We start from the raw sequence: 23781 nt of genomic DNA, 5'->3' as shown, positions 1-23781 counted from the left end.
GAGGGCACTGCGTGACGGGGGTGCTTGGGAAGCACCTGGTGGTCCTTGTACACTGTCCTGATGTCCACCCACAGAAATCCTCTCCTTTGCCTCTGAACCAGCACACAGGCCATTCCTTCCTCTGGCAACATCATTCTCACCTGTCTTCAAAAACAGAGTTATTTCTTTAAAACTTTGATTTTAAACCTCTTTGGAAGGCATTAAAATATGACCCCATTTGACTTTCATCATTTATCTTTTTAGGAAAATATGACTTGTAAGCTTTTTATTTCTCCAAATATTTGGCTCTTAGAAACACCTTGAAAGGTACAGTTGGATATGCATATTTTAGACAACAGGTGTCTGAGAAAAAGTGCAAAAGTCATTTATAAAGCTAAAAACGCTCTGGAAAGAGCATGTATATTACATACACACTTTCATGTATTTGTGCTCTCTTCCTATGCAGTTGTGTCGTTTTAGCTCTCTAGGTAGGAAATGTTTCTTTCTGTAAAGTCTCAGAAATTTAGGGCTACAAGGAGCCCTCATCATTTACAGAGAGGAAAATGACTTCCCAAATGGATAAATAAAGTCAACTAAGATGTCCTGGGTAGGCAGGAGCGGAGGCAGGGTGAGAGTCCAGGTCTCCTGACCCAGAACAGCCCCCTTCTCGTCCGTGAGGAGGAAACAGCATGGCAGAGCACCAGGCATAAGGGCATTCACACAGCAGGTGTTAAGTCACTGCCGTTGAATTTTCTATCTGTGAAGAACATTAGATTTTATTTCATCAATCCTTATATTCTCCGATATAGATGAAGAGAGTAAAGCCAAGAGAGGTCAAACAAATATGCTTTGGGAGCCAATGAGCTTGTTAGGAGCAAGTCTACTGACTTGCATTACACTGTTCCCCCTATATACTAAGAGTCCTGTGTACGTAATGTAGTTATATAGACAAGAAATAATAAGCTCCAATTCCTCCTTTGTGTAGCTGGAAGCATGCCCCTGACTGTGGTCTATTCATGGACATTAAAAAATGCAACTCTGGTTGGGTTTCACAGTGTATCTGAATTTCAAAATAAATTCTATTTCATTCAAGGAAATAGCTAAGTCTAACTTTCGTGTTTCAATGGTTCTCTTCAAAGCATCAAGTTCAATTAAACAAACATGCAGGCTGACAATTCAAATCAGAATAAAAGGATAATTCTTTAATTCACTGATTTTTCTCTCCTGTCAAGGACATTAGTCATATACAATAAGCATTTTCTTTGTAATACTGGGAAACCTGGAGAATCTTAAAATGCCAAGACACAGGGCAAGGAATTAGCTTCCTGGTTAACGCATCTGAGAGTTCGGAATTTATATGTATGCTGCACACACCAACTATCACTATTATCTCCCCTAATTCTTTGAAATTGCTAGTCTAAGGGATCGTCTTCACCATTAGGATTTTCAAATGTGCAAAGGATAGTGTAGGCCAAATAAGGAAGTAGAGGAGTTCGCTCAGCTCTCCCTGTATTTTTCTCCAGCCTCATGGAGCTGGGGTTGGCAGAGGGTGTTAGATTTACCATTCTCAATCTCGTAGTCAGCGAAGGCAAGTTCAGAGCCTTTGTTGGTGATCAGCAGTTCCCCATTCAGCGTGAAGATCATTGAAGCATCATCCAGGTTAATCATACATCCGACCACATCTCCTGGCTGCCACGTACGCCCAAAATACCCACTTCCTTGATGCCAACGCTGGCCCTAGAAAACAAGACTCTAGGGCTTAGAGAAATGGAGTTTCTAGAGGCCCCTGCAGCTGGATAAATGACCGTATCTGCATTATCTCCTAACTAGTAGTGGTACATGACTTCTAGGGGGCACTCAAGGATAACCAACTAGGAGGAGTGGTCTATGTTATAAATGAAACCAAGACACACAAGGTAGCCCAAGTCTCTTGTTCTAGTCACAGCCATGGCAATAATCAGGATTCTCTCTAGGCAAAACTGGTAAGATTTCCTGACATACTGGCTGCCTAGTGATCTCTGTGTCACCCCTGGAGTGGAGTCAATGGGCTTGGGTGCAAAACCAGATATGAAGGTGATTGTAGAAAGGGTTTGGGGTACAGTGCTCCCCTTCAACAGAGTGAAGAGCAAAGAAACAGTCACCAGGCGATGCTCATTCTATGTTTACATTAGCCAGTGGTGGTGGCCACTCACTTTGAAGTCAGAGATCCAGTAATTTGAGCTTGCAGAAAAATGTTTGGAGAAGGAAAACTTGGTCTGAGGATGTGTGTTTGCTAGATATATGGACTCACCCTGCTGCCTTCAAACACAAAGGCTTGGTCATCGGCCCCCAGTTCCACATCAGGCCGACAGCCTGGCCTGGCCCAGCCAACTCGCATGTCTCCTCCAGTCACCACCTCAAACTCAAAATACCACTTTCCAGATCTCACTGCGTAAGATCGCTCTACCCGGAAAAATCGGATCTTGTCTATGCTGACTTTCTCCACAGCCGAGTCAGCTATTGTGAGAAGGAAGGCGAACAGATGGTGTGGAAAGGAAAGAGAAAACATAGGCCTTTAATAATTCAGTAGCACTATTCAAAAGAATTTGATGAGAACATCTGTGACTGACCATAGGTCGACTACTATCCAATATGGCGTTCTGTTCATAATAGATCATCATCATCACCATACGAGCTACCATTGACTGAGGGATTGCTTCATAGTAGATCTTTTAGAGACCATTTCTTAGTTTTCCCTCACAATAAACCTATGAGGTAGCTAATATTGTCTTCATTTTACTGATGAAGAAATTCAGGCTCAAAGAGGTAAAATCATTTATTCAGTGTCACAGAGCCAATGAACAGAGGAGCAAAGGTATAAACCCAGATTGGACTTCAAAACCATCCCCTTAATGATTTACAATTCTGCCCATGTGGCCTACGATACCTCCTGGGGCGCGGGATGACGATAACATGCTCATCAATTTTAAGCTGTTGTTCAGATTTTAATCTGAACAAGCTTTTAATTTGGAGATGTGATTACCTGATCTAAAAGTAAGCTGATATTCACACATTTGGAAAATAAGAGCAAAAATCAGTGACTTGGTTTTTGATCAGGTATTCTGAAAAGCTCAGCCACCCTAGAAGATAACCTATTCCTTGTGGGAATAAGTCATAGAAGTGCTCATCGCAGAAAATCTGTCAATGGGATGATGATTTACATCAAACATGGTCTCCCAAATAATAATAATAAAAAAATCACACCATTTAGTCTAGTGCTCTTCAGCCCCAAGACTATTTCCAATAGTACAAGTTAGACCTATTTGAAGTTAGGACACCCCAAGAGGAGGACCTGTTTAGTAAACTGGGGCCAGAATAAACACTCTCAACTCATTACCTAGTTCTTGGTCTGATGGCTCAATGTTATATCCGTAACCAACAAAAGTGCGCACAGCTTCCCGCAGGCTGTCCCTGTTTGACTTCTTGGTACGCTCGTCCAGTAATGCATATGGCACCAGACGGGGATTTCTTTTGTTCTTCAAATCCTATGTGAAGCCAGAGAAAAAAAGTACCAAGAAAACATTTCACTTTCACCACAGCTCGCCCTGTTCACATATTCCCAGCAACAGTCCTGGCTTTCTGGCGGCTCTAGGTCTATGAGCACTTCCCTCAGTGCCTTCACATTTACCAGTGTACATACTTGCCACTTCTTCTCCAGATTAAATGACTATAAATGGAAACATTTTACTAATGCTCAAACTAGCATCAAAAAACACTTTTGGCCAGGCGTGGTGACTCATGCCTGTAATCCCAGCACTTTGGGAGGCCGAGGTGGGCAGATCACTTGAGGTCAGGAGTTCGAGACCAGTCTGGCCAACACAGTAAAACCCCATCTCTACGAACAATACAAAAATTAGCTGGGTGTGGTGGTGAGTGCCTGTAATCCCAGCTACCCGGGAGGCTGAGGTAGGACAATCACTCGAACCCAGGAGATGAAGGTTGCAGTGAGTTGAGGTCATGCACTCCAGCCTGGGTGACAGAGTGAGAGTCTCATTAAACAAAACAAAACAAAACAAAAACACTTTTAATAATACTAGCCTGTGAATAAAATGAAGCGACACAGAATTGGTTAGAAACCTCCATTCCCAAGGCAAAGCAGATGGAGATTTGTATAATGATTTCCCTATGAAAGATCATGTCATGATTTAGGTTGCTATAGCCTCCTCATGACAGCTTAACAAGCCTTCATGGAGAAACGTCGGAAAAGGTGGCAGGGACACAGTGTGTTCATTTCATGGCAGAGGACACACATTTGTAGTAATGTCCCTCTCAGTTCCTTAGGAGGGACTAAGAAGACAATAGGGACAATTGCACAGATAAGTCATCCAAACTCATAAGTATAACATGCTGTTTTGAACCTCTTCACTCTGCTGCTCCTCCTCCCCGCATGTTTCCACAGTTGTATCCTTCCTGGCTTCCAGATGTGTGCAGGTTTGGAGGCTCCAGTATGAATTCACTAATGTGCACATAGCCACTCCTGAACTTCCCTGATACTAACGCTACCACTAGTGATTACTAAGATGGGAGAAACCATCTCAAGGAAAGAGGTGTGCCAGGTGGTTTGGGACTGAACTCTATCTAATTTCTTGCTGTGCTCTTGCTTTCAAGCTGCCTCCTGCTCAGGCCAAGACTTCTGTCCAGAAATCGTTGGCCCAGTGGACTGAAGTAAGGAGGTAAAAGCTTTTGGGCAGCTGGTTTGCTGCTCTGCTGGGCTAGCTTCCCCTCCATTTCATCCTCACCAGCAGATACGTGGGACCATCCCAGAAATACTGCTGAGCTATGATGTGACCATTACAAATTCTGTCCAGCCCCATGATTCCATAAATAATGAACCCACTGAGGTGTGAGGGACAGAGTGCAAAGGCAACCTCTTCCTTCTGATCTAACACACACCAAACCAAAATGGCATGTGGATGGATGGTCCTCTCTTCTAACTTTGCCAGCATGCCTGACCCAGCATTTCTTACCTGTTGGATGCCATAGGTCCATCCTTGTTTTATTCTGTCTTTTGCCCAAACATTGTGTGCATTTTCTGCAAGCTTATCCACTAAAATTTCTTGAGGAGGTAACAGCTTCACATCAGACAAATCCAAAGGGGCTGGCTTATAGCCATTGGACATCATATAGCTACAAGTAAATGTAAAAGTACACAGTTTTAACAGAACTCCATGAGTTTCTCATTCCAGATTTTAGACCAAGAGCACATGGTAAGAATGCTATGCAAATAAGGCTACGGTCACAGGTCCCACTCTTTGGCTGAACGAATAGCTCAGCTCTGTTTCAAGTCTATAGATGAAGCCCCCAATCTACGACCCTCCTTCCCAACACACATAACATATTTCAAAGAAGACTTGAAAAAAGCAGATGGTCAGTACAAACCATCTTTATTTCTAAGAAAACTACCTCTGTTCTCTACAAATAATGGGCACATTCAGTATGCTGCAATATTACCAGAAGCCCGTCATCCTACTACAAAAACACAGGAAGTCAAAACCAAGGTCTTGTTAGCAAATGTCTTCTTATAAAGCAGCACAGAATAATCACTCAGTCGAAATGTAAAGGCTAAACTTTTACTTTTGGAATTAAAAAAAGGGCCCGGTGCGGTGGCTCACGCCTGTAATCCCAGCACTTTGGGAGGCCAAGGTGGGCGGATCATGAGGTCAGGAGATCAAGACCATCCTGGCTAATACGGTGAAACCCCATCTCTATTAAAAATACAAAAAATTAGCCAGGCAGGCTGGTGGGCGCCTGTAGTCCCAGCTACTCAGGAGACTGAGGCAGGACAATGGCGTGAACCCGGGAGGCGGTGGAGCTTACAGTGAGCCAAGATCGCACCACTGCACTCCAGCCTGGGTGACAGAGCGAGACTCTGTCTCAAAAAAAAAAAAAAAAAAAAAGATGTCAGAGAATTTTTGAACTTAAAGTGATCTTAGCAGTTAGCTGTCCAGTCCAAGAGTCACAGCCTCAAATGTCTGTAAATTGACTGATAACGGGAAGAAGTGGAAGAGCTCTAGGTAGACACATCGTGTAAATGGAGAAGACTGGGGTACACTGTGGAGGGAAACTCAGGAAAGCAGATTGTCACAGCCATGGGGGAATATGAGTTTAAATGTATCTATGGCACCCGGGCACGGTGGCTCACACTGTAATCCCAGCACTTTGGGAGGCTGAGGCAGGCGGATCATGAGGTCAGGAGATTGAGACCATCCTGGTTAACACGGTGAAATCCCATCTCTACTAAAAATACAAAAAATTAGCTGGGCATGGTGGTGGGTGTCTGTAGTCCCAGCTACTCAGGAGGCTGAGGCAGAATGTTGTGCACCTGGGAGGCAGAGGTTGCAGTGAGCCAAGATCGCGCCACTGCACTCCAGCCTGGGCGACAGAGCAAGACTCTGTCTCAAAAAAGAAAAAAAAAGAAAAAGGTATCTGTGGTCCTAGGGCCACTGACTGCCTAGGCCAAAGCCAGACTCCAACAGTGATGAACCATAGACCAGGGCTGAATCCATCCAGGACCTCTGAGTGGCATGAGATGCAGGGTCTATTGTAGGTAGGTAGGTAGGTAGGTAGAAGATAATATTCTGCATCCACCTTTTCAGGACGTTGCTCTTGGGCAGAGGCAGGATGACCTCAGGATGACTGTTGCATCCTGACCTCAGCAGCTTTGGCCAGCAGCCTGTCCCCCCACTGCAGCCTGTCAGATGTGCTTTTCTTGGTGCTAGGAGTTGCGTGTGTGAGAGTGGATCTTGGAAGGTTAAGAGGAAAGAAGGGGGAAGATAAATGTTTGATTAAAGCTGGCACTGCTTGGCTCCTAAGTGATGATGACACCTGTGTGTGACTCCATTTGCACATCTGCTGGCATGCATGAGAGCGAGCAAACAAGGGAGCCAGTGGATGTGCCACTGAGCAAGCATTTGAATGTGCAAAGAAAAGAAATGTGCACCTCTGTCTGAAAGTAGCGGGAGAGAGGGAGAGTAGGACACAGGCAGATCTAGGGGGTCAAATGAACGGTGGCAGAGATACCCCTTCCACAAAGGACTTATAAGGCTGGTCCAGTGCCAGAGGAGTGACTCTCTGTCATGACTGTGAACCATTTTTAAGCTTTTGTGCTGAATGCTATTCTTATAGACCAAAGACTAGCATCCATCTGACGTCTCCACACCTCCTGGCTCAAAACTAACAACATTAGTGTGGGTCCAGGTAGGGGGGCAGAAAGAGGGAAAACCCTGAAATACTTCTTCACCAGGCTTCTATCTGAGGGCTTCAGTGCCGTCTAGGAAACAGGGGAGCCCTTCTGAGCTGGTGCTAGCAAGTACGTGGGCTGCTGTCTGTCTTGGTACCACCCTCCTCGATTAAAAATCCAGGTTAAAGCATTAAAATCTTGAACCATTAAAAAAATCACTTACTTTTTGGGCAGTTTGACCTTCTTGAGATCCTCCTCAGCAGCTGGGTTAACATGAGCAATGTGGCACCCCAGGGCCAGGAGGGTTCTGTGACACAACAGAAGAAGACCAAGGTCAACTGCAGTGTCAGGAACAGAAGGAACCCTAATTCACATCTGAGTTGAAAACAGACAAGAGCCATTCATTTAGACCAGGGGTCAGTAGACTTTTTCTGTAAGGAGCCAGAGAGTAAATGCCTTAGGCTTTGTGAGCCATACGTCTCTGTCACAGCTACAACTCTGTGATTACAGAGCAAAGCCAGCCATAGGCAATATGCAAACCAATGAGTCTGACTCTGTTACAAAAACAATCTATTTACAAACATAGGTAGCTGGTCTGATTGTCCTATGTGCCATATTTGCCAACTCCCAATTTAGATGATAGCAAGCATAAGATTACAAAAGAGAAATTTGTTAATTGCCTGTCTTGGAGACATTTTTCTATTTTATAAATTTGCATGAGAAATATATGCTGCTTCTAATTCCATGGAACAGACAGAATTCTAATGCCCAGCCCCAGGTAGCAAATATTTACTGCATGATGCCTGTAAGTGCATAAACTGTGCTTAACACCATGAAGTACGAAGCTGTACCTTCAAGAAGCGCCAGTGTAATTGAAGGTATCCCATGTGAGCCTGTGGGACAAGGGACCTTACCAAGCATCGTTATGCCAACAAAACCACAAAGTTAAAATGTTCTGCAGTGACAACTAGAGAACAGGGAAATGCAAAGACAAGAGAACAGGTAGCAAGTTCCCAAAGAATTCAAAATGGGAGATACCAATTTGGGCTAGAAAAGTTAAGGTCTAAATTAGGCCCATGGGTAGCAACATAGAAGCAAAAGTTATTTGAAAATTGAATTTTAGTGAATCAAATCAGGTTTCCCAATGGGATTTAGAAATGCTTTATCTTTTTTCCTTTATTTAATGTGAACTGCAGGAGGTACCTGGTCTTTTGATTCTAAGTTTCTCTTCTGCCTGTTACCTTTTCCCTGTCCCTAGCAAATAGCAAATGGTTTAAGAAATATAGTCAATAATAATGGTGGATGGTTATGCTAAATCCTCTTGTGACAGGATTCATCATCATCTCCTCTAATTTATTAGAATGTGCCATGTTTTCAGGCAAGAGACATATCTTTGCAGTTTAGTTATAATGTATTAAATCATCTACTCATTGTTTGTACAACTTCAGCTCAATTAAACACTCACTTCAAGGTTTCAGTCGACATTTGCAGGTTATAATTCTTCTCAGTTTCGGGGAGCTTTGAAAACTCCACAAGGCAAGGGTGTTGTCTTTTATTGTCATCTCGTATCTAGGTGGTGACATAAGAAAGAATGTGATTTAAGTTTTGACAGCTGGCACTGCATGGGAAAACAGAACAGAACATACTTTGAAACATGGCCCAGGCAATCCGTATCAGGCAGGACAAAGACAGCAACTTGCTGATAGGCAAACGGATGATCTCTCCAGTAAACGAGACACACAGTCTCCAAGTTGCCAGTGGTTTGTGCTCTGTGGATTTATTTCTAGACAAGCATCTGCATTTCAAACATACTTTCCCAGAGAAGCAGTGTTACATGTGGCAGCCATGCTCTTGCTCCTCCAAAATTCATGTACACATAATGTTACTGAAGAGGAACATTCTTCAGCATAGGACAGGCTACAGAATCTGGACCAGTGTTGTGCAGTAGAACCAAAAGTCAGCCACAAAAGTGAAGCATATTTGTAATTTCGAATTTTCTAGTAGCCACATTAGAAAATCAAAAAGAAAAGTTGAAATTAATCATGTGTTTTATTTAACCTAATAAATACAAAATAATCACTTTAACAAGTAATCAACAGAAGAAATTGTTTATGAGATATTTTACTTTTTCCCCCACACTAATCTTCAAACTCTGGTGACTATTTTACACTTTTAGTACATGTCAATCCAAACTAGTCACACTTCCAAATACTCGGTAGCCACATGTGACTCATGGCTTTGTATTAGACAGTACAGTTTTAGACATTAAGTAATTCATTCATTCAACAAACATTTGTTGAATGCCTGTACTACATGACAGACCCTGAGCTAGATATTAGGAGTTCAATCGTGAAGCCATCCTCATGTGGTGAGAATATTTTATGGTAGCTATATAAATACATAAGAGTGGGAGTGCAGAGACTTTGTCAGTAACTAAGCTAGAATGTGTGTCATCTGAGAGTGTCGGGGTAATAGGAAGCTTCAGAACTCACCTGTCCTTCTGCCTTCAGACATGACCTTACACAAATCATGAAACACAGTCAATTTACATTCTCTCTGAAAAATGATTTCCAGTGAAAGATTCCCTATCCTCCTCTGAGTGTCCATTAATCTTAGTGATACATCTGAAAACCATATTAAACAAGTTCTGATTCAAAACAATGAATCAGCCACTTTTCACTATCCACACAGAGATGACAATTTTTTTTTCTGAAGGAGAGATGTAAGTATTCTGAAGCAGGCGCTGAGAAACAACGATATATCCCAAATAAAATAAACCAGTATTTGGGAGTAAGAAAGGGGACAGACTTCTGGTTCTGTCTGTGAAGATCTGGTCTCCTCAGTGTTCCTGACTAGTGAATGCAATGAAAACTAGGCATGCAGCAGGAAGAACGGTTCCAGATAACAAGGCAATCCCATCCTCCACCCCAGCCTGGCCACTGAGACACATACCTTGCCGAAAGTCCAGCCAAGCTCTATTTTATTCATTCCCCAAAGCTCGTGGATGTTTTCAGCTAGTCTGTCTCGGATCTTTTCGAGGTGAGGTGGCAAAACAACCTAAAGGAAAAGGAGCAAGTGAAAAGCCAGAACTATAAGAATCAATTGTATTGAAACCCATCATACAATCTATAGGATCAGGCACCCCACTTGAATGGCATATCACTCAGGAGGAGCTGCAGTATCTGACCTCACTCTGCTTGACCCACATGCTCCCAGCCCTCCTCCCTCTTCCTTTCTTGGCTTCCTCTCTGCTCCTTGCTGCCTCTCTGACCATTGTCTTTTCTGTAGGTATATATGTTGTATGTTCTTCACATGTGAATGCTTGCCTCACCTTATTTCCTCTCTCCATGCTCTCTCGCCCAGTAGATGATCACTCCCAAGTCAGGCCATTTCTAACCATGGTCTCAAGTTTAGACTCATGGTTCCAGCTGCCTACAGGATTCTTCTATTAAAGTGAGCTCAATATATTACTCAAAGCTGAATTTGATATTTTTCCTTTCAAATCTTTTTTCTCCTCCTGTTTTTATTTCCTCTTTTTGTTGCATGGCCCCACTACCTCTTTAAGCCTGGAAGTGATCCCATTATCTTTCCCTTGGCACTACTCCCCCCATCTAATCAGTCATGAAACCTACCATGTTCATTTCCTAAGTGTCCTTCTGAGGAATCCCCTTCTCTCCATTACTCAACCTCATTATTTTCTCTGTAGACCATTCCAAGAGCCTTATAATTGGCCTCCCCAGCTCCCCACTGATCTATCCTCTACACTGCAGCCAGTGGGACAAGTCTACAACAAAAAATCATGTCAAAACTCTCTAGTGTCACCCAAGTCTTCCTTGACACTAAGACTAGATGTATTAACCACATACACAGTGCTGTTCTTCAGTTCTCATCACAGTCTCTACAAACACATCCTTTTCAAACTCCTTGAAATTCTCCTAAAAGACCACATTGTTTCACAGTTCTGTGTCCTTGCATATGCAACCTTAACCTTTATTAATACTCCCCACTGTACACATCACACACCCACAACCCCCACACACCCTTCCTTGGCACCTGGCAAATACCTTCAACGTTTATTCCGCTGCATTTAGTTCAAATGTTGCTACCCTTGAGTCCCCTGATTACCTAAAGGGAGAGTTCCTCTGTATTTTCCTGATGTTTTGCTCCTATCTCTCCACAGAGGTCACAAACTGGGAGCCTAAGTTTTTTTTCCTCTCAGATTATTTTTATTATTATTTTCATGTTTATTGGTTGACAATCCCTAGGAAATGGGAGATTTCATATAAAATTCCAGATTTCTAGTTTCTTTTGACAACTTAGAAGATGACTAGCACTGGACCCATACTTTTGCCTGGCATCTGTCAGCTGGAGCTGACATTTCAGGAGGACTTGCATGCTTGAGTGTCTGTGGCTTTTCCAGGTGAACGCTCCAAGCTGTTGATGGATCTATTATTCTAGAACCTGAAGGATAGTGGCCCTCTTCTCGCAGCTCCACTAGGCAGTGTCCCAGTGGGGACTCTGTGTGGGGGCTCCAACCCCACATTTCCCTTCCACACCACCCTAGTAGAAGTTCTCCATGAGGACCCCACCCCTGCAGCAAACTTCTGCTTGAACATCCAGGTGTTTCCATACATCCTCTGAAATCTAGGCAGAGGTTCCCAAACCTCAATTCTTGACTTCTGTGCACTCACAGGCTCAACACCATGTGGAAGCTACCAAGGCCTGGGGTTTGCACCATCTGAAGCCATGGCCTGAGCTGTACCTTGGCCCCTTTTAGCCATAGCTGGAGTGAAATGGCTGGGTCACAGGGCACCAAATTCCTGGGCTGCCCAAAGCAAGGGGGCCCTAGGCCTGGCTCAGAAAATCATTTTTTCCTTCCAGGCCTGCGGGAGGGGCTACTGCAAAGGTCAATGCCATGCCCTGGAGACATTTTCTCTATTGTCTTGGTGATTAACATTCAGCTCCTTGTTATATATGCAAATTTCTGCAGTGGGCTTGAATTTCTCCCCCAGAAAATGGGTTTTTCTTTTCTATTGCATCATTAGCCTGCAAATATTTCAAACTTTTATGCTCTGCTTCTTCTTGAATGCTTCACTGCTTAGAAATTTCTTCCCCCAGATACCCTAAATCATCTCTCTCAAATTCAAAGTTCCACAGACCTCTAGGGCTGGGGCAAAATGTCGCCAGTCTCTTTGCATAGCAGGAGCGACCTTTACTACAGTTCCCAACAAGTTCCTCTATCTCCATCTGAGGCCCCCTTAGACTGGACCTTATTGTCTATATCACTATCAGCATTTTGGTCAAAGTCATTCAACAAGTCTCCCCGATCAAAACTTTACCTCATTCTTTTGAACTCTTGTTGAGGCCAGCATCTTCTAGAAAGCCCTGTCTGAGTAACACACATGCTTCTGATTACTTAAGTCAGGAGAGGCAGCCCAGACAGTCACACTCATGCTTCTACTCTCTGTCTGCTTGGGCAACAGCAGCCCTGTATCCATGAAGAAGCTCCTTCAGGCCTTGGCCTTCAAGCTTCTTGTCTATGAAGGAGTCCAGAAAATGCCACAGTGGTATAAGGATTATTTTGAGCTGAAGACTTTGAAAAACAAATGACACAGGATGGGGCTGTTTCTGGACTCCTCTTATCTGCCTAAAAAAAGAACCCCCCCAAAAGAATTCAACAATTTTTTTCCCAGGGGAAATTGCCACCTACCACCAGAGAAAGGTCAGCATCACACCTAAACAGACTCTGTCACAGAACTATCGTATCTCCTATCTGTTCTCCTTAGGAATCATTTATCTTTCCCCAAGGCATTTATTTTCCCAGAAGTGCCCTTCTCCCCATCTCCTTTCCCTATTAAGATGGTATATAAGCTCCAAATTCTGACTTCCTCCCTGAGCCACATTTCTTTGTGAACGCCATACCAGGTGATTAAAATGTTTTTTTCTCTCTAATCTGTCCATATGAGTTTAATTCACAGGACCCCAAAAACAGAACCTAGGAGGGTAGAAGAAAAACTTTTCCTCCCTGACATCTAGAATACACAGGACCCAGATGATCTAATTCTTAGAATCACCTCTAGCTCACAACCCCCTCTCAATTTCCTATCAACATTCTCATTCCCCATCAAGGTACTCTGTGAAGCAGGCAGAGAAATACTGAAATGCTATAGAAAGTGATATAGCTTGGCTCTGTGACCCCATCCAAATCTCATCTCGAATTGTAATTCCCACGTGTCAGGGGAAGGGCCTGGTGGGAAGTGATCTGATCATAGGGGCAGCCTTCCCCCTTGCTGTCCTCGTAATAGAGTTCTCATAAGATCTGATGGCCTAAAACTGTGGCACTTCCCGCTTCGCTCTCTCTCTCCTGCTGCCTTGTGAAGAGGTGCTTGCTTCTCCTTCACCTTCTGCCATGACTGTAAGTTTCCTGAGGCCTCCTCAGCCATGCAGAACTGTGGGTCAACTAAACCTCTTTTCTTTATAAATTACCCAGTCTCAGGTAGTTCTTTATAGCAGTATGAAAATAGAATAATACATAGTCATTAGCCACAGGAGGTAAGAAGCAAACTCATGAACATATACACATAGATGAATACAATAGGGTCATATGAATATTACGGGGAAAATGCATGCTAGAGAAAGCCTGTAGGCTAAAAGAGCTATATTGTGCAAATTATTAACCCCAAGTGCCTTAGAGGCATGGTCTCTTTTCATTTATTTTCTATAACATCTAGAATGGTGATTCAAATAGCCCTGCTGTATATAAAATGCTAAAAGCTCTCGCATGCCCCTTGTAACACCACGTGATGTGTCTCTCTCAAAATACAGACCCTGGAAGGGAAAGAAAATATCCATTTATCAGCACTTTCAAAGCCCTCCATGCCATTCCCTGTTTCTCTCCCTTTTATTTTCCAACTCTTCTCCTACATGCTCCTCCTCCCTCTTCCAAGAGCTCAGCCATATGAGAACATGCATTGCCACCTGTCTATACTTCTACTTTGTGTTTTTACTTCTAGGCCCTTATTTATCCCATTTCTTTTATATCACCCCTGGAGACCCTCCCCCATTTAAGCTTATTAAAGGCTCTAACTGAATTCCACCCTTACCACACAGACTTCTAGAAACATTCTAGCCTAAAGGATTTCTCTAGCATTTACTGGTGCATACTGTTCATTTTGCATTTATTACATTTGGCCTTTTAAAAAAATCATACATTTGCTTCTTACATCTTTAACTTGGTTGAGAATTCCCAGAGAATACATCAATATTTCTGTCTATCCTTCACAGAATATAACACACATAGCAGGTGTTCAACATTCACTGACTGAGAAATCCTTAAAGACCCAATTGACGCACATGGTGAAAATGTGGAGAGTAATAGTTGTTCACATTACACAATAATTATGGAACATGTATATTAAGTAAGGTTCAAAGACAAGAAAGAAAGAAGTATTTAACTCTATGGCTTCATCTGTATCCGCTGTCTTTTGCTGGCAATTTGAACCTACCTGACTGGTGTCTATGGGGCATGGGATGAAAGAGGCTTGGGATAGGAACTGGGTGGTACCCAAGAGATCTCTAACGCCATCAGCATCACGTTTATATTCTTTGACAGGTTCCAATCTCATCTTCTCTTTTGGAAGTAAGGCTTCATAGCAAGGGGCATAGCCAGAGGGTGGCAGGAACTTAAACTCTCCATGACGTCCACCCATCAGGAAACGTACTCTGTCATTTGAAGACAGCAGAAATACAGAGGTTAAAAAAAATGCAGCCCAAATAAGTGAAAATTAAAGATCAATCCCTGCCTCCCACCCTCAACATAATTTTGTTGAGAAGTGAATGACTTCAGATTAACCACGGCAAACATCCTCCAGTAGGTACCAAAACAGCAGAGGGGTAAGTGAGCATCAAGGCATGATCCTCAGCTGACCTATCACGGCTAAGTCCCTAAACATTTATATACGTAAACCACTAGGTTTTTAGAACCAAGTTTATCTGTACTCTAACAGGTAAATAATTACTATAGATATTACTGCAGTATTGAAAAGCATAACAGTGATAATGATGAGATTATTCTCTGTAAAGATCATATCGAAATTACAGTATGATAACTTCAACTCTTCTTGAGGGAAATTATCCACACATTGGTTAAAGAAAGCATGATATAACTATATGGAGAAAGTAGTAAAATCTTATTTTAATATTCAAGGGAAAGACTAAGTAGCATCAGAGTATTAATCACAAATGGTTCATGGCTGGCAAGGTTACTTAAAAATGTTACACTGTGGAGGCCACATTTCCCTGAAGCAGCCGTATCGGGGTGGCTGTGAGGAGGCAGCCATGGCCGCGTAGGGACAGATGGGCATCAAGCATTTGCTCACTGGGATGCCAATGTCTTTCTTAGTATCATCCCCCTGATAGTACCCAATCCTGACACCCTGGCCCACCTCCTGTAGTGCTCACTGGCACTTCCTAACAAAGTGGGGAAGGACACTAAAGGTCTGACAGTAACAGCAGGCAGGCTCTGATTACCATCGCGCAGAAGTCTTTCAATATCGTAATTCAGCATTCTGGCTGAAAGTCAGCCTCATATACATGGGTTAGGTTAGGGTTAGATTGGACCCTAAAGTTCCCCAAGCAAAAAGAAAAAGGTGAAAGTAAGCGATTTTAAAATGTTACTTCATATGATCCCAGGTTTATAATCAGAAATAGAGCTTTCACAAGTCAACTGCAACCACATTAAATTGATGAGGAAATACAACCAGTTTTCCATAATTAAAACATGGCAAGATATGGCACTCTGGAGGTTCAACAGTAATTGAACACTGGAAAAAAGTCAATATATATGCAGTGTTTACGTACAACATTCATTCCCCTCCCCTTCTCCATTTAACAAATCTTTACTGAGCCCATACAATTAGCACTTGCTTTTCTACTGGGATTCAGCAATGAACAAGGTATACGGCATCCCTGGTGTCACGAAACAGGTATTCTAGCAGACAAATAGGCATAAGTACTGATTGGGAGACATCTGATGGGGTTTTAAAAAGGGAGCTGTGAATTCACTCAGGTAAGGGGTTGGCTGTTGGCATCAAGGAAGGCCTCTCTGACATGTGAGCTAACTCTGAGGGGTAAGGAAAAACCAGTGAGCTCAAGATCTGGAGGAGGAGCATTTCAGGCAGAGGAACAAGTGCAAAGGCTCTGAGGTGGAGAAGACCTTGGGTGGATCAGATAACAGGAAGGAGGGTGGCGTGGGTGAGAACACCATGAGCCTGAGTGGTAGGGCTGTATCAGGCAGGGTCTGTGAGCCCTGGTAAGGAGGTAGGATTTTATTTCAAGTGGAAAGCTGCTGATGGGTTTTAATGTAAGGAAATATAAGATTCTCCTAGTTGCCCTATGCAGATAGATCTGGGGACCAGTGGGGAGGCTCCTGAAATAGTCACAGGGAGATAATGGTGGGTTGGACCGAGGTGATCCAAGCAGCCATACCCAGTTTTGTTTTGGAATTAGGCTTGTTCGGAATTGCTCATGGACTGTGTGTATGAGTGGAGGGGGATGAGGTATATGGAGAAAAGTTATGATTTGGCAAAACTTTCACAACAGGATACTTTCCAATGGGCCTCACTTCCTTTCACTGGAACGTTGTGGTAGGTCAGCCTTGCAAGATATTCTCAGTGTTGGCTGCCTAATTGTGATAGTGGAAACCTAATTGTGAAACAGGAAAATAAAGCTTCTTTTAAGTAAAGAGATGCTAAGGTTTTCTTCCTTCCCAATAAGAACACTTTATCTGAAAAGCATTTTATAAAATACTGTTTTAAAATTAATTATAGAAATCATACAAAACCTCCCAGTTTCCTATTTTAAGGTACTCAATAATAATGATATAGAGTTAGAATCACAACTGTCCCTTGTGAATGTTCCGACATTAAGTGTTATGTAATAGGGCACGATCTATGTGTATTAACAATGTGAACAATGAAATTAAAACAAAATTGAGTCATTAGCCTGCAGTATTACTAATTTAGTGAACCTCAGGAAATAATGACTAAATCTTAACATTATTTGTTGAGAACTTCCCAATTCAATTGCAACATAACAGATTGTGTTACTGACGTATGGAAACCATGGGATAAAATTGGATCTTTCTGGGCAAAGAATTGGTGTGGGAAATTTTCTGCCTCTCTCTTCTCATTGAGCATCTTTCCTGCGAGGAGCTGAATGCCTAGTAGCTTGTACAGCAAGTAAGCGTATTCCATTACTCACTAGCATATGGATTCCAAGAACAAGTAAATCGCCTCTTAGGAGGATTTCTAGAGGAATTTAATTATTCATGAGCTCTCTTGCTAATTGTTGAGTTTCAAAATTTATCTTAGGTTTTAAAATCTGCTGGATAAGATAACAAATCAAGAAAGGTAGAGTTTCAGGTAGTATTTAATGAGAACAATGCTTAGTTTTTATATTCAGTTATTAAAAGCAGACTGATCATTTGGTTATAAATCTGAATCTTACGTCCTCTAATGGCCACATAAACTGTAAAATAAATTAACACAGGCAGGAATCAGTGTTTATGGCATACTGAAGCTTTGGTCTTCAAACATCATCGTGCTGTACTTCAGTGGGTAGAAGAAAAGGTCCTGGATTGCTTCAGAAGTCCTGCAGATGAGAATCCCTGTGGCCTCAGCAGGCAGACTGAACAGACTATGGTCCCAGGCACACCCACCACCTATGGCTCCTCCCCTCACTGCCTGTGAACAAACTGCCCAGAGTCTATGAGAAGGGATCCAATAAACCGCCACCAATATTGAAGGTCCCCCTCATAACTTGCCCTACTAGATCCAGATTGATGAGATCAAAGGTAATAACTAGGGAGATAAAATTTAGGTTTGAAGGGAACAACCAAAGAAGGAAACAAAGTATCTGAAACTCGCTTCAATTATCTGAGTATATGAAAGTGGGCTCCCCTCTGTCTCAGAGTTTTGGTTCAGGTCCCAAAGTTAGATGTATGAATCCATAATTCATAGGATGCTAAATATTTTCACATTCTAAAGTGAAGCGCTGAGTCAACTATGTAGGATATACAAAAAAACAAAAAACAAAAAACAAACCTGTGAAACCAATTCTAACAGCCACAGCCTATCACACACCTCTAGACGGATAAAGGAAAGAATTCCTTTGGAGAGAACTTTCAGGGAGAAAGGGTGAAGTGTCCTCCCTTTTTGGAAGCCAAATGATTAGGGCTTCAAGAACCCATGTAGAAGCTTGACAAGTGTCCTCTGGAGTTTACTGAGGGACACATTTTCCTGGTGACAGAGCCGACAGCGTGAGAAAGGGCTGCATGGAAAAGAGTGGCCCTTCCGCTCAGGGTGACGCCAAGGACTGTGCTCCCTAGAAGGCTGTTTAAGGACTCCATGAATGAGCCTACTGTCCGCCATCTTAAAAAGGGACTTCCCAGAAAGGCAAACGTCTGAGTAGAGGTCAGAAACCCAGGGGCTGGGGGACGTGGGAAAGGGGATCTGGAGGGAGGTTTAGGGTTAGCCAGAGGGAGCAGCCAACAGAAGCAGTAAGGCTTGTGTCAAAAGAACTGTGGTCAGAAGTTCCCAGCCTGAGGCTAAGAAAACTACAAACGGGTCCCAGAAAAGAAAGAGGCAGCAACTGTACAACTGCTACGCAAACACTCAATGCTACCTGACAACAGCACTGACTCCATCAGACACGCTTCTTCTCCAGTCTTCTCTCCCTGCGGCTCAACTCTAGGGGGGGTCTGCAATAAGAGCTGGCCAATCAGGGAGGAGCAGACCAATGTGGAGAAGTAGCTGCCTCATACTGCAGGCCCAAGCTGGGGGAGGGCTCAAGCTGTAAACTGGACACAGATTTTGATTTTAGATTCAAATAGACAGAACTTTCAAATGACTGACAAGATTGTTCTTGTTCCTAAAAGTAGCAATAAAAACTTCAGGACCTACCCACGAACTTACCCAGGGCCAGAAGTCCAGAGCACGGAGTTACAGGGGTAGAAGAAACAATAAAGTTAAATCTACCTCGTCCACTTCTCTCAGTAAATGGGTTACCTGGCACTTAATGTTTACCCCTCTACATTAATGGATTTTAAAAATCAAATTCATTCATCAATTGAATCCTTTCCACCACAGCTCTTGTGTCATTTTCTGGGGTTCTTCCTGTAACTCAGATGTTCTATCAGCTCTCAAAGATGTTTTGCTTCTTAAAGTGTTTACAGTAAGCGACTCTGTCCTTAGATTCTTTCGCCTCAAAGATGAGCAACAGCTTCAGTAAGAGCTGCCTGGGAGTAGTGAAGTTTTGGGATGTGTAGAGGAAATGTTTATTTACTTGACTCATTTTGAAAACACAGGACAAATTATATTGAAAAATCTCTGCCAGCATTTTCAACTTTGTCTTTGAGATTTGTGCATTTTTGCTTGTTAATTTGCAGGAGAGATGGGACTACCTATTACAAATTCCCAGATTTGAAAGATTGACCCAGTAATTAAAAAAAAAAAAACAGTAAAAATCATGACAGAGCTGTGCTGTGCTCAAAGGGGTGACTAACATTCCTTTCGTTGGGCTATCGTATTATTATTCAGAGCTTGCTAGCAAACGTGTAAAATTACTTTAGTCTTACGAGATGTCTTATTACTGTTATCTGCTATTGAATTCCTCCCAGAGAGCTGCGATAGTGTTTCACAGAAGTAAAGGATACAAGCTGTGGTTAAGAGGAGAAAGAATTCGCCAGCTTTTGCTGACCTGAATTCAACTCGTAAGTCACGCTTCATAATTGCATCTTTAGCCCATATCGCTAAGACTGGAGAACGATCTGAGTTATGGACATTCCCACATTCATATTTCTTTCTGGCTAGTGTTTGATGAAAGCTCAGGGCAATCCAGCCAGTGCCCATCATGTTCTCTGCAGAAGTATATTTATCTCAGCAATAATTTCCATAGCATTGACCACAGCAAGCTGGAAATAGCTAAGCTGTTGGTTACCTGAATTTTAGCCAAGTCTGGAGAATACCAACAGAAAACAAACAGCAACCACAAATACTATCTTTGGATATGGTTATTTTTATAAATTAGAGCTGGCAAAAAGGTTATGTAAGATGATTAAAAAGATTTATGGGGAGTTTAACTATAGCCATAAAATATATTCTACTATGATAACTAACTCATTAATTTTCTGCAAAAAAAATTAGCACTCAAATTTCACTATATACTATGGCTTTCTGTATAACGCTCTCTATCTGATTCATGCCATTTGTGGGGTGGATATAAGATCACTTTTAGTAAGAGCTTCCTGGCATCTAAGTAATTCAACCTTTTCGGTGGGCTATAAGGTACATATACCTCATCCCAAATTCTATTCTATAATGAATAGGGTTGTTACACTGGGGGCCTACTGCACTAATAATACTGTCTATAAACAAACCACACTGAGAAGAAAACTATGGAGGAATACTCATGAAGAGGAAAGAGGCTATGACATTGATTTGTGGGTTTTGTCAGTAATTACTCACGCTAACTTTGACTTCACTGTGGGTAAATCTAATTGAAAAAGATTTTTGCTCTTCATGTAGCTTTGCTCTTCGATGATGGCTGGCAGGGACATCCTAATCAGGTATTATTAACAACATTGTTTGTAAGTATAAAAATTATTTTAAAAATTCAAGACAAGGATCTCAGTAAAGACCATTAAAAAGGAAGAAACAGGCCTGTGAAAGAGAAATCTAATTTAGATGCCATACAGAAGTTAAAAATAAATACGAGCAACAACTCTGAAGACTTGTATGATGGCAGAAAAAGAATCTCTTTCTAGACCGGCATAACACTTTGCATCTTGCTGGGAAAGATGCTATAAAACCAGGCATGTGTTCTACAGTATTGGCGGAAACAATAACTTCTTTTCAATTTCATTATAAAACACATTTCTTTTCAATAAGATACTTTAATTAACTTGGAATTCATATTGTGGTTTCTCTTTCTAGCTCTTTGTTCAACTGAACTAAAGTAGTACAGAGAAGAACTGCTGGATTTCAGCACCAAATCATACTTTACCGGTTGACGTAAGAATAACACCTGGGTTGTAGAAGAGTCAATTGGTTTATTTTGATTTATGAGCAACTGGCTAGCCCCCAGTACAGGTCCTGCACCGACCCTGACCAAGGTCATCATGTGATGCGCTAGAGGCATTTCAGTAAAATGTATTTCCCAACTATGCAGGCCCTGTGATTCCACCTCTCTTCAAATCACAACATGCTGTGAGATCCGAAGTCGGGAATATGTCAGAGCTGATAGTTTCCTGAGAGACAGGAGGCTTGAGTGACTTCAAGCCCCGCTGCACACCCCACTGGCACTGCTTTTCAGCCTTCCACCTGTTCAGTTGCTACAAGCAAAAAGCTCTCAGAGCTAAGCTGTTGGTTCTTCAAGTCAACACATCTGGACCCTTCAGTTTCTTAAATTTCCTCAGCAGATGTGCCTCCTAAATGATTAGTCATCTCATTTTTCTTCTCTTGCAACTTTGCTTCTCTTTTATCTGTGCACTTAGAAGGCTGCATGATCTGCTGACCTAGACACCAGATGCTAGAAACGTCTTCTACATGTGGATACCTTTGAGTCAACTGTTTTTTCACCTGCTAACTGCAGTTCTTGTCAAGAGAGGATTCCAAAAAAATCCTCCCACTACCGTCTACAAAATCACAGACACAAAAATCCTATCTCATTGTTCTGAGGGAGACAGGAAGGATGAAGTAATGATTAAGAATAATTACACAATATTTGAAAACAGATATACTGTTCTCTAAACACAAAACGTGGAAAAGTCCATTAGCCAGCAGACTGGAGAAGATCCCTTCTTCATAGACCTAAATTTGCCTAAGTAGTTTTTTCAGATGACATGCTTGTGAAATAGACATACTCCCTTTGAAAATCGGTAAAAAACAATGAGTGGGACATGGGCAAAATAAGAAAAAGTGGGAGGAGTATTAATGGTGGGTGACCAAGGCCACCAGCTACACAGGCAAATGCAGTCCTGGGAACTGACTGCTCAGAGTAACCTTGTTCTTCAGGGAAGGTCCTGAGTCAAAGGGTGGAAGACCCCAACACTGTTGTGTTGTATTTATATTTGTACCCATTCTCCACTAAGGAGTGGAGTGGGGAAGATGGAAAATAGGGCTAGAAGGTCCTTTCCCTCTTCCAGAAGGCCTTTACTCCAATCAGTTTTTTCTGGGCTTACAGTGCCTCTCTTGTCAACAACACTCCTCGTTTTCCACACACTTCTTATGGCTACCAATGATAATAGCTCTATGTGGTATCCTCACATATTTAAAAAGAAAGAATTGAGATGAAATATCCTCAGCACAGAAGAACTTTCAACTCTTAGAATACAGTGTCCGCAGATAGTATAAGATTCCCTGGCTTGAATATGTGATGAGAAGATTTTCAGCCTCAGTAAAGCTGAATTCTACTGGTTCTCCATTTGTTACAAGAACCTCAGACAATGCCAATATGTAACTTTAGTATATTACATCCATTTATATCAATATATTTGTAAATATGCTTGTGTATATATACAAACATACACACACATCCATCTCAAATTCCAAAGGTTGAGTACCATTTGCAAAGGACAATTTTTACTTCTAAATAGTTTGTGTAATTGAAACAGAACCAAAATCCTCCTTTGGAAAACGTATGAACATGTCTTGGTTTACCAACCCACATGAGGTGCTGAGGCCTACTAGAGTGGTTTCACCCCAAAAATCCCCTCACTTGGACCTGGATCCCTGAAACGGTTTCTTTGTGATCCCAGATCTCAGTTCCTGCTTCCCACAACTCTCCTCCTGCCATGACCCTTGTGCAGGGGCTTCCATGGACACTAGGATGATTCTACGTTGACTCCAGTCTCCTGCTCAATTGATTGTGATCTCTTTAAAATACAGGGATGAAGAATGGCTGGGAAAAGTTTGGGAAAGAAGGGTTATTGTGCAGTTTTGCCTTACAGACATTAAAATGTATAACGTGGTTAAAATAATTAAAAATAGCATCCAACTGGTAGGTACAAGGAAAGAGGCAGAGAAATAGCAATAGTATATAGGAAAGCAGCATGCATAGCACAAGCCCAATTGAATGAACAATATTTAACTGTGTATATAAAAAGCTAATATGATTATCTCTGGGTGGTACTATTATGGGTTCCTGGTATTTTCTTTGACTTATAGTCCTTTTGTGAAGTAGAAAAACAAAAAACAGTAGGAAAAAATCCAAGTTTTAAGTATAAATCAGAAACTGGGAGAAATATTTGAAACCAATAAGAAACAGTTTAACATCCTTAATAAATATAAATTATTACACATAAGTATGTGTAAATATGTAATATATTACATATACTATATAAAGTAATATGTAAATATATGACATATATGTAACTATGTAAATATATTACATATACTATATGAAGTCAATATATACAAAATATGTAAGATGTCTACCAAAAAAATGAGCATCAGAAAGGCTGAGAACACAAAATTAGCAAAAATATTGTGTAGGAAAAAGTACATAAAAATAAGCATAAAACATGT

General features: G+C 41.9%; 1 protein-coding gene across 2 annotated transcripts in view; it reads right to left on the bottom strand.

Moving 5' to 3' along the window:
- The window catches only part of RYR3 (ryanodine receptor 3), a 584152-nt gene that overhangs the window by 244410 nt on the left and 315961 nt on the right, over positions 1 to 23781 (bottom strand). For both annotated transcript variants that reach the window (XM_025390215.1, XM_025390216.1), the window contains exons 20-27: positions 14704 to 14920; positions 10151 to 10255; positions 8664 to 8767; positions 7422 to 7505; positions 4986 to 5145; positions 3356 to 3503; positions 2270 to 2475; positions 1542 to 1716 (exon numbers count right to left, since the gene is read on the bottom strand). In XM_025390215.1, coding sequence (XP_025246000.1) covers positions 1542 to 1716; positions 2270 to 2475; positions 3356 to 3503; positions 4986 to 5145; positions 7422 to 7505; positions 8664 to 8767; positions 10151 to 10255; positions 14704 to 14920 — 1199 coding nt within the window. The remainder of the gene's footprint in view (positions 1 to 1541; positions 1717 to 2269; positions 2476 to 3355; positions 3504 to 4985; positions 5146 to 7421; positions 7506 to 8663; positions 8768 to 10150; positions 10256 to 14703; positions 14921 to 23781) is intronic.

Source organism: Theropithecus gelada, chromosome 7a (assembly GCF_003255815.1).
Source record: "Theropithecus gelada isolate Dixy chromosome 7a, Tgel_1.0, whole genome shotgun sequence".
Classification (NCBI taxonomy): Eukaryota; Metazoa; Chordata; class Mammalia; order Primates; family Cercopithecidae; genus Theropithecus; species Theropithecus gelada.
Note: the sequence above shows the minus strand (reverse complement) of the source record. Positions and strands in the feature narration are given on the sequence as shown.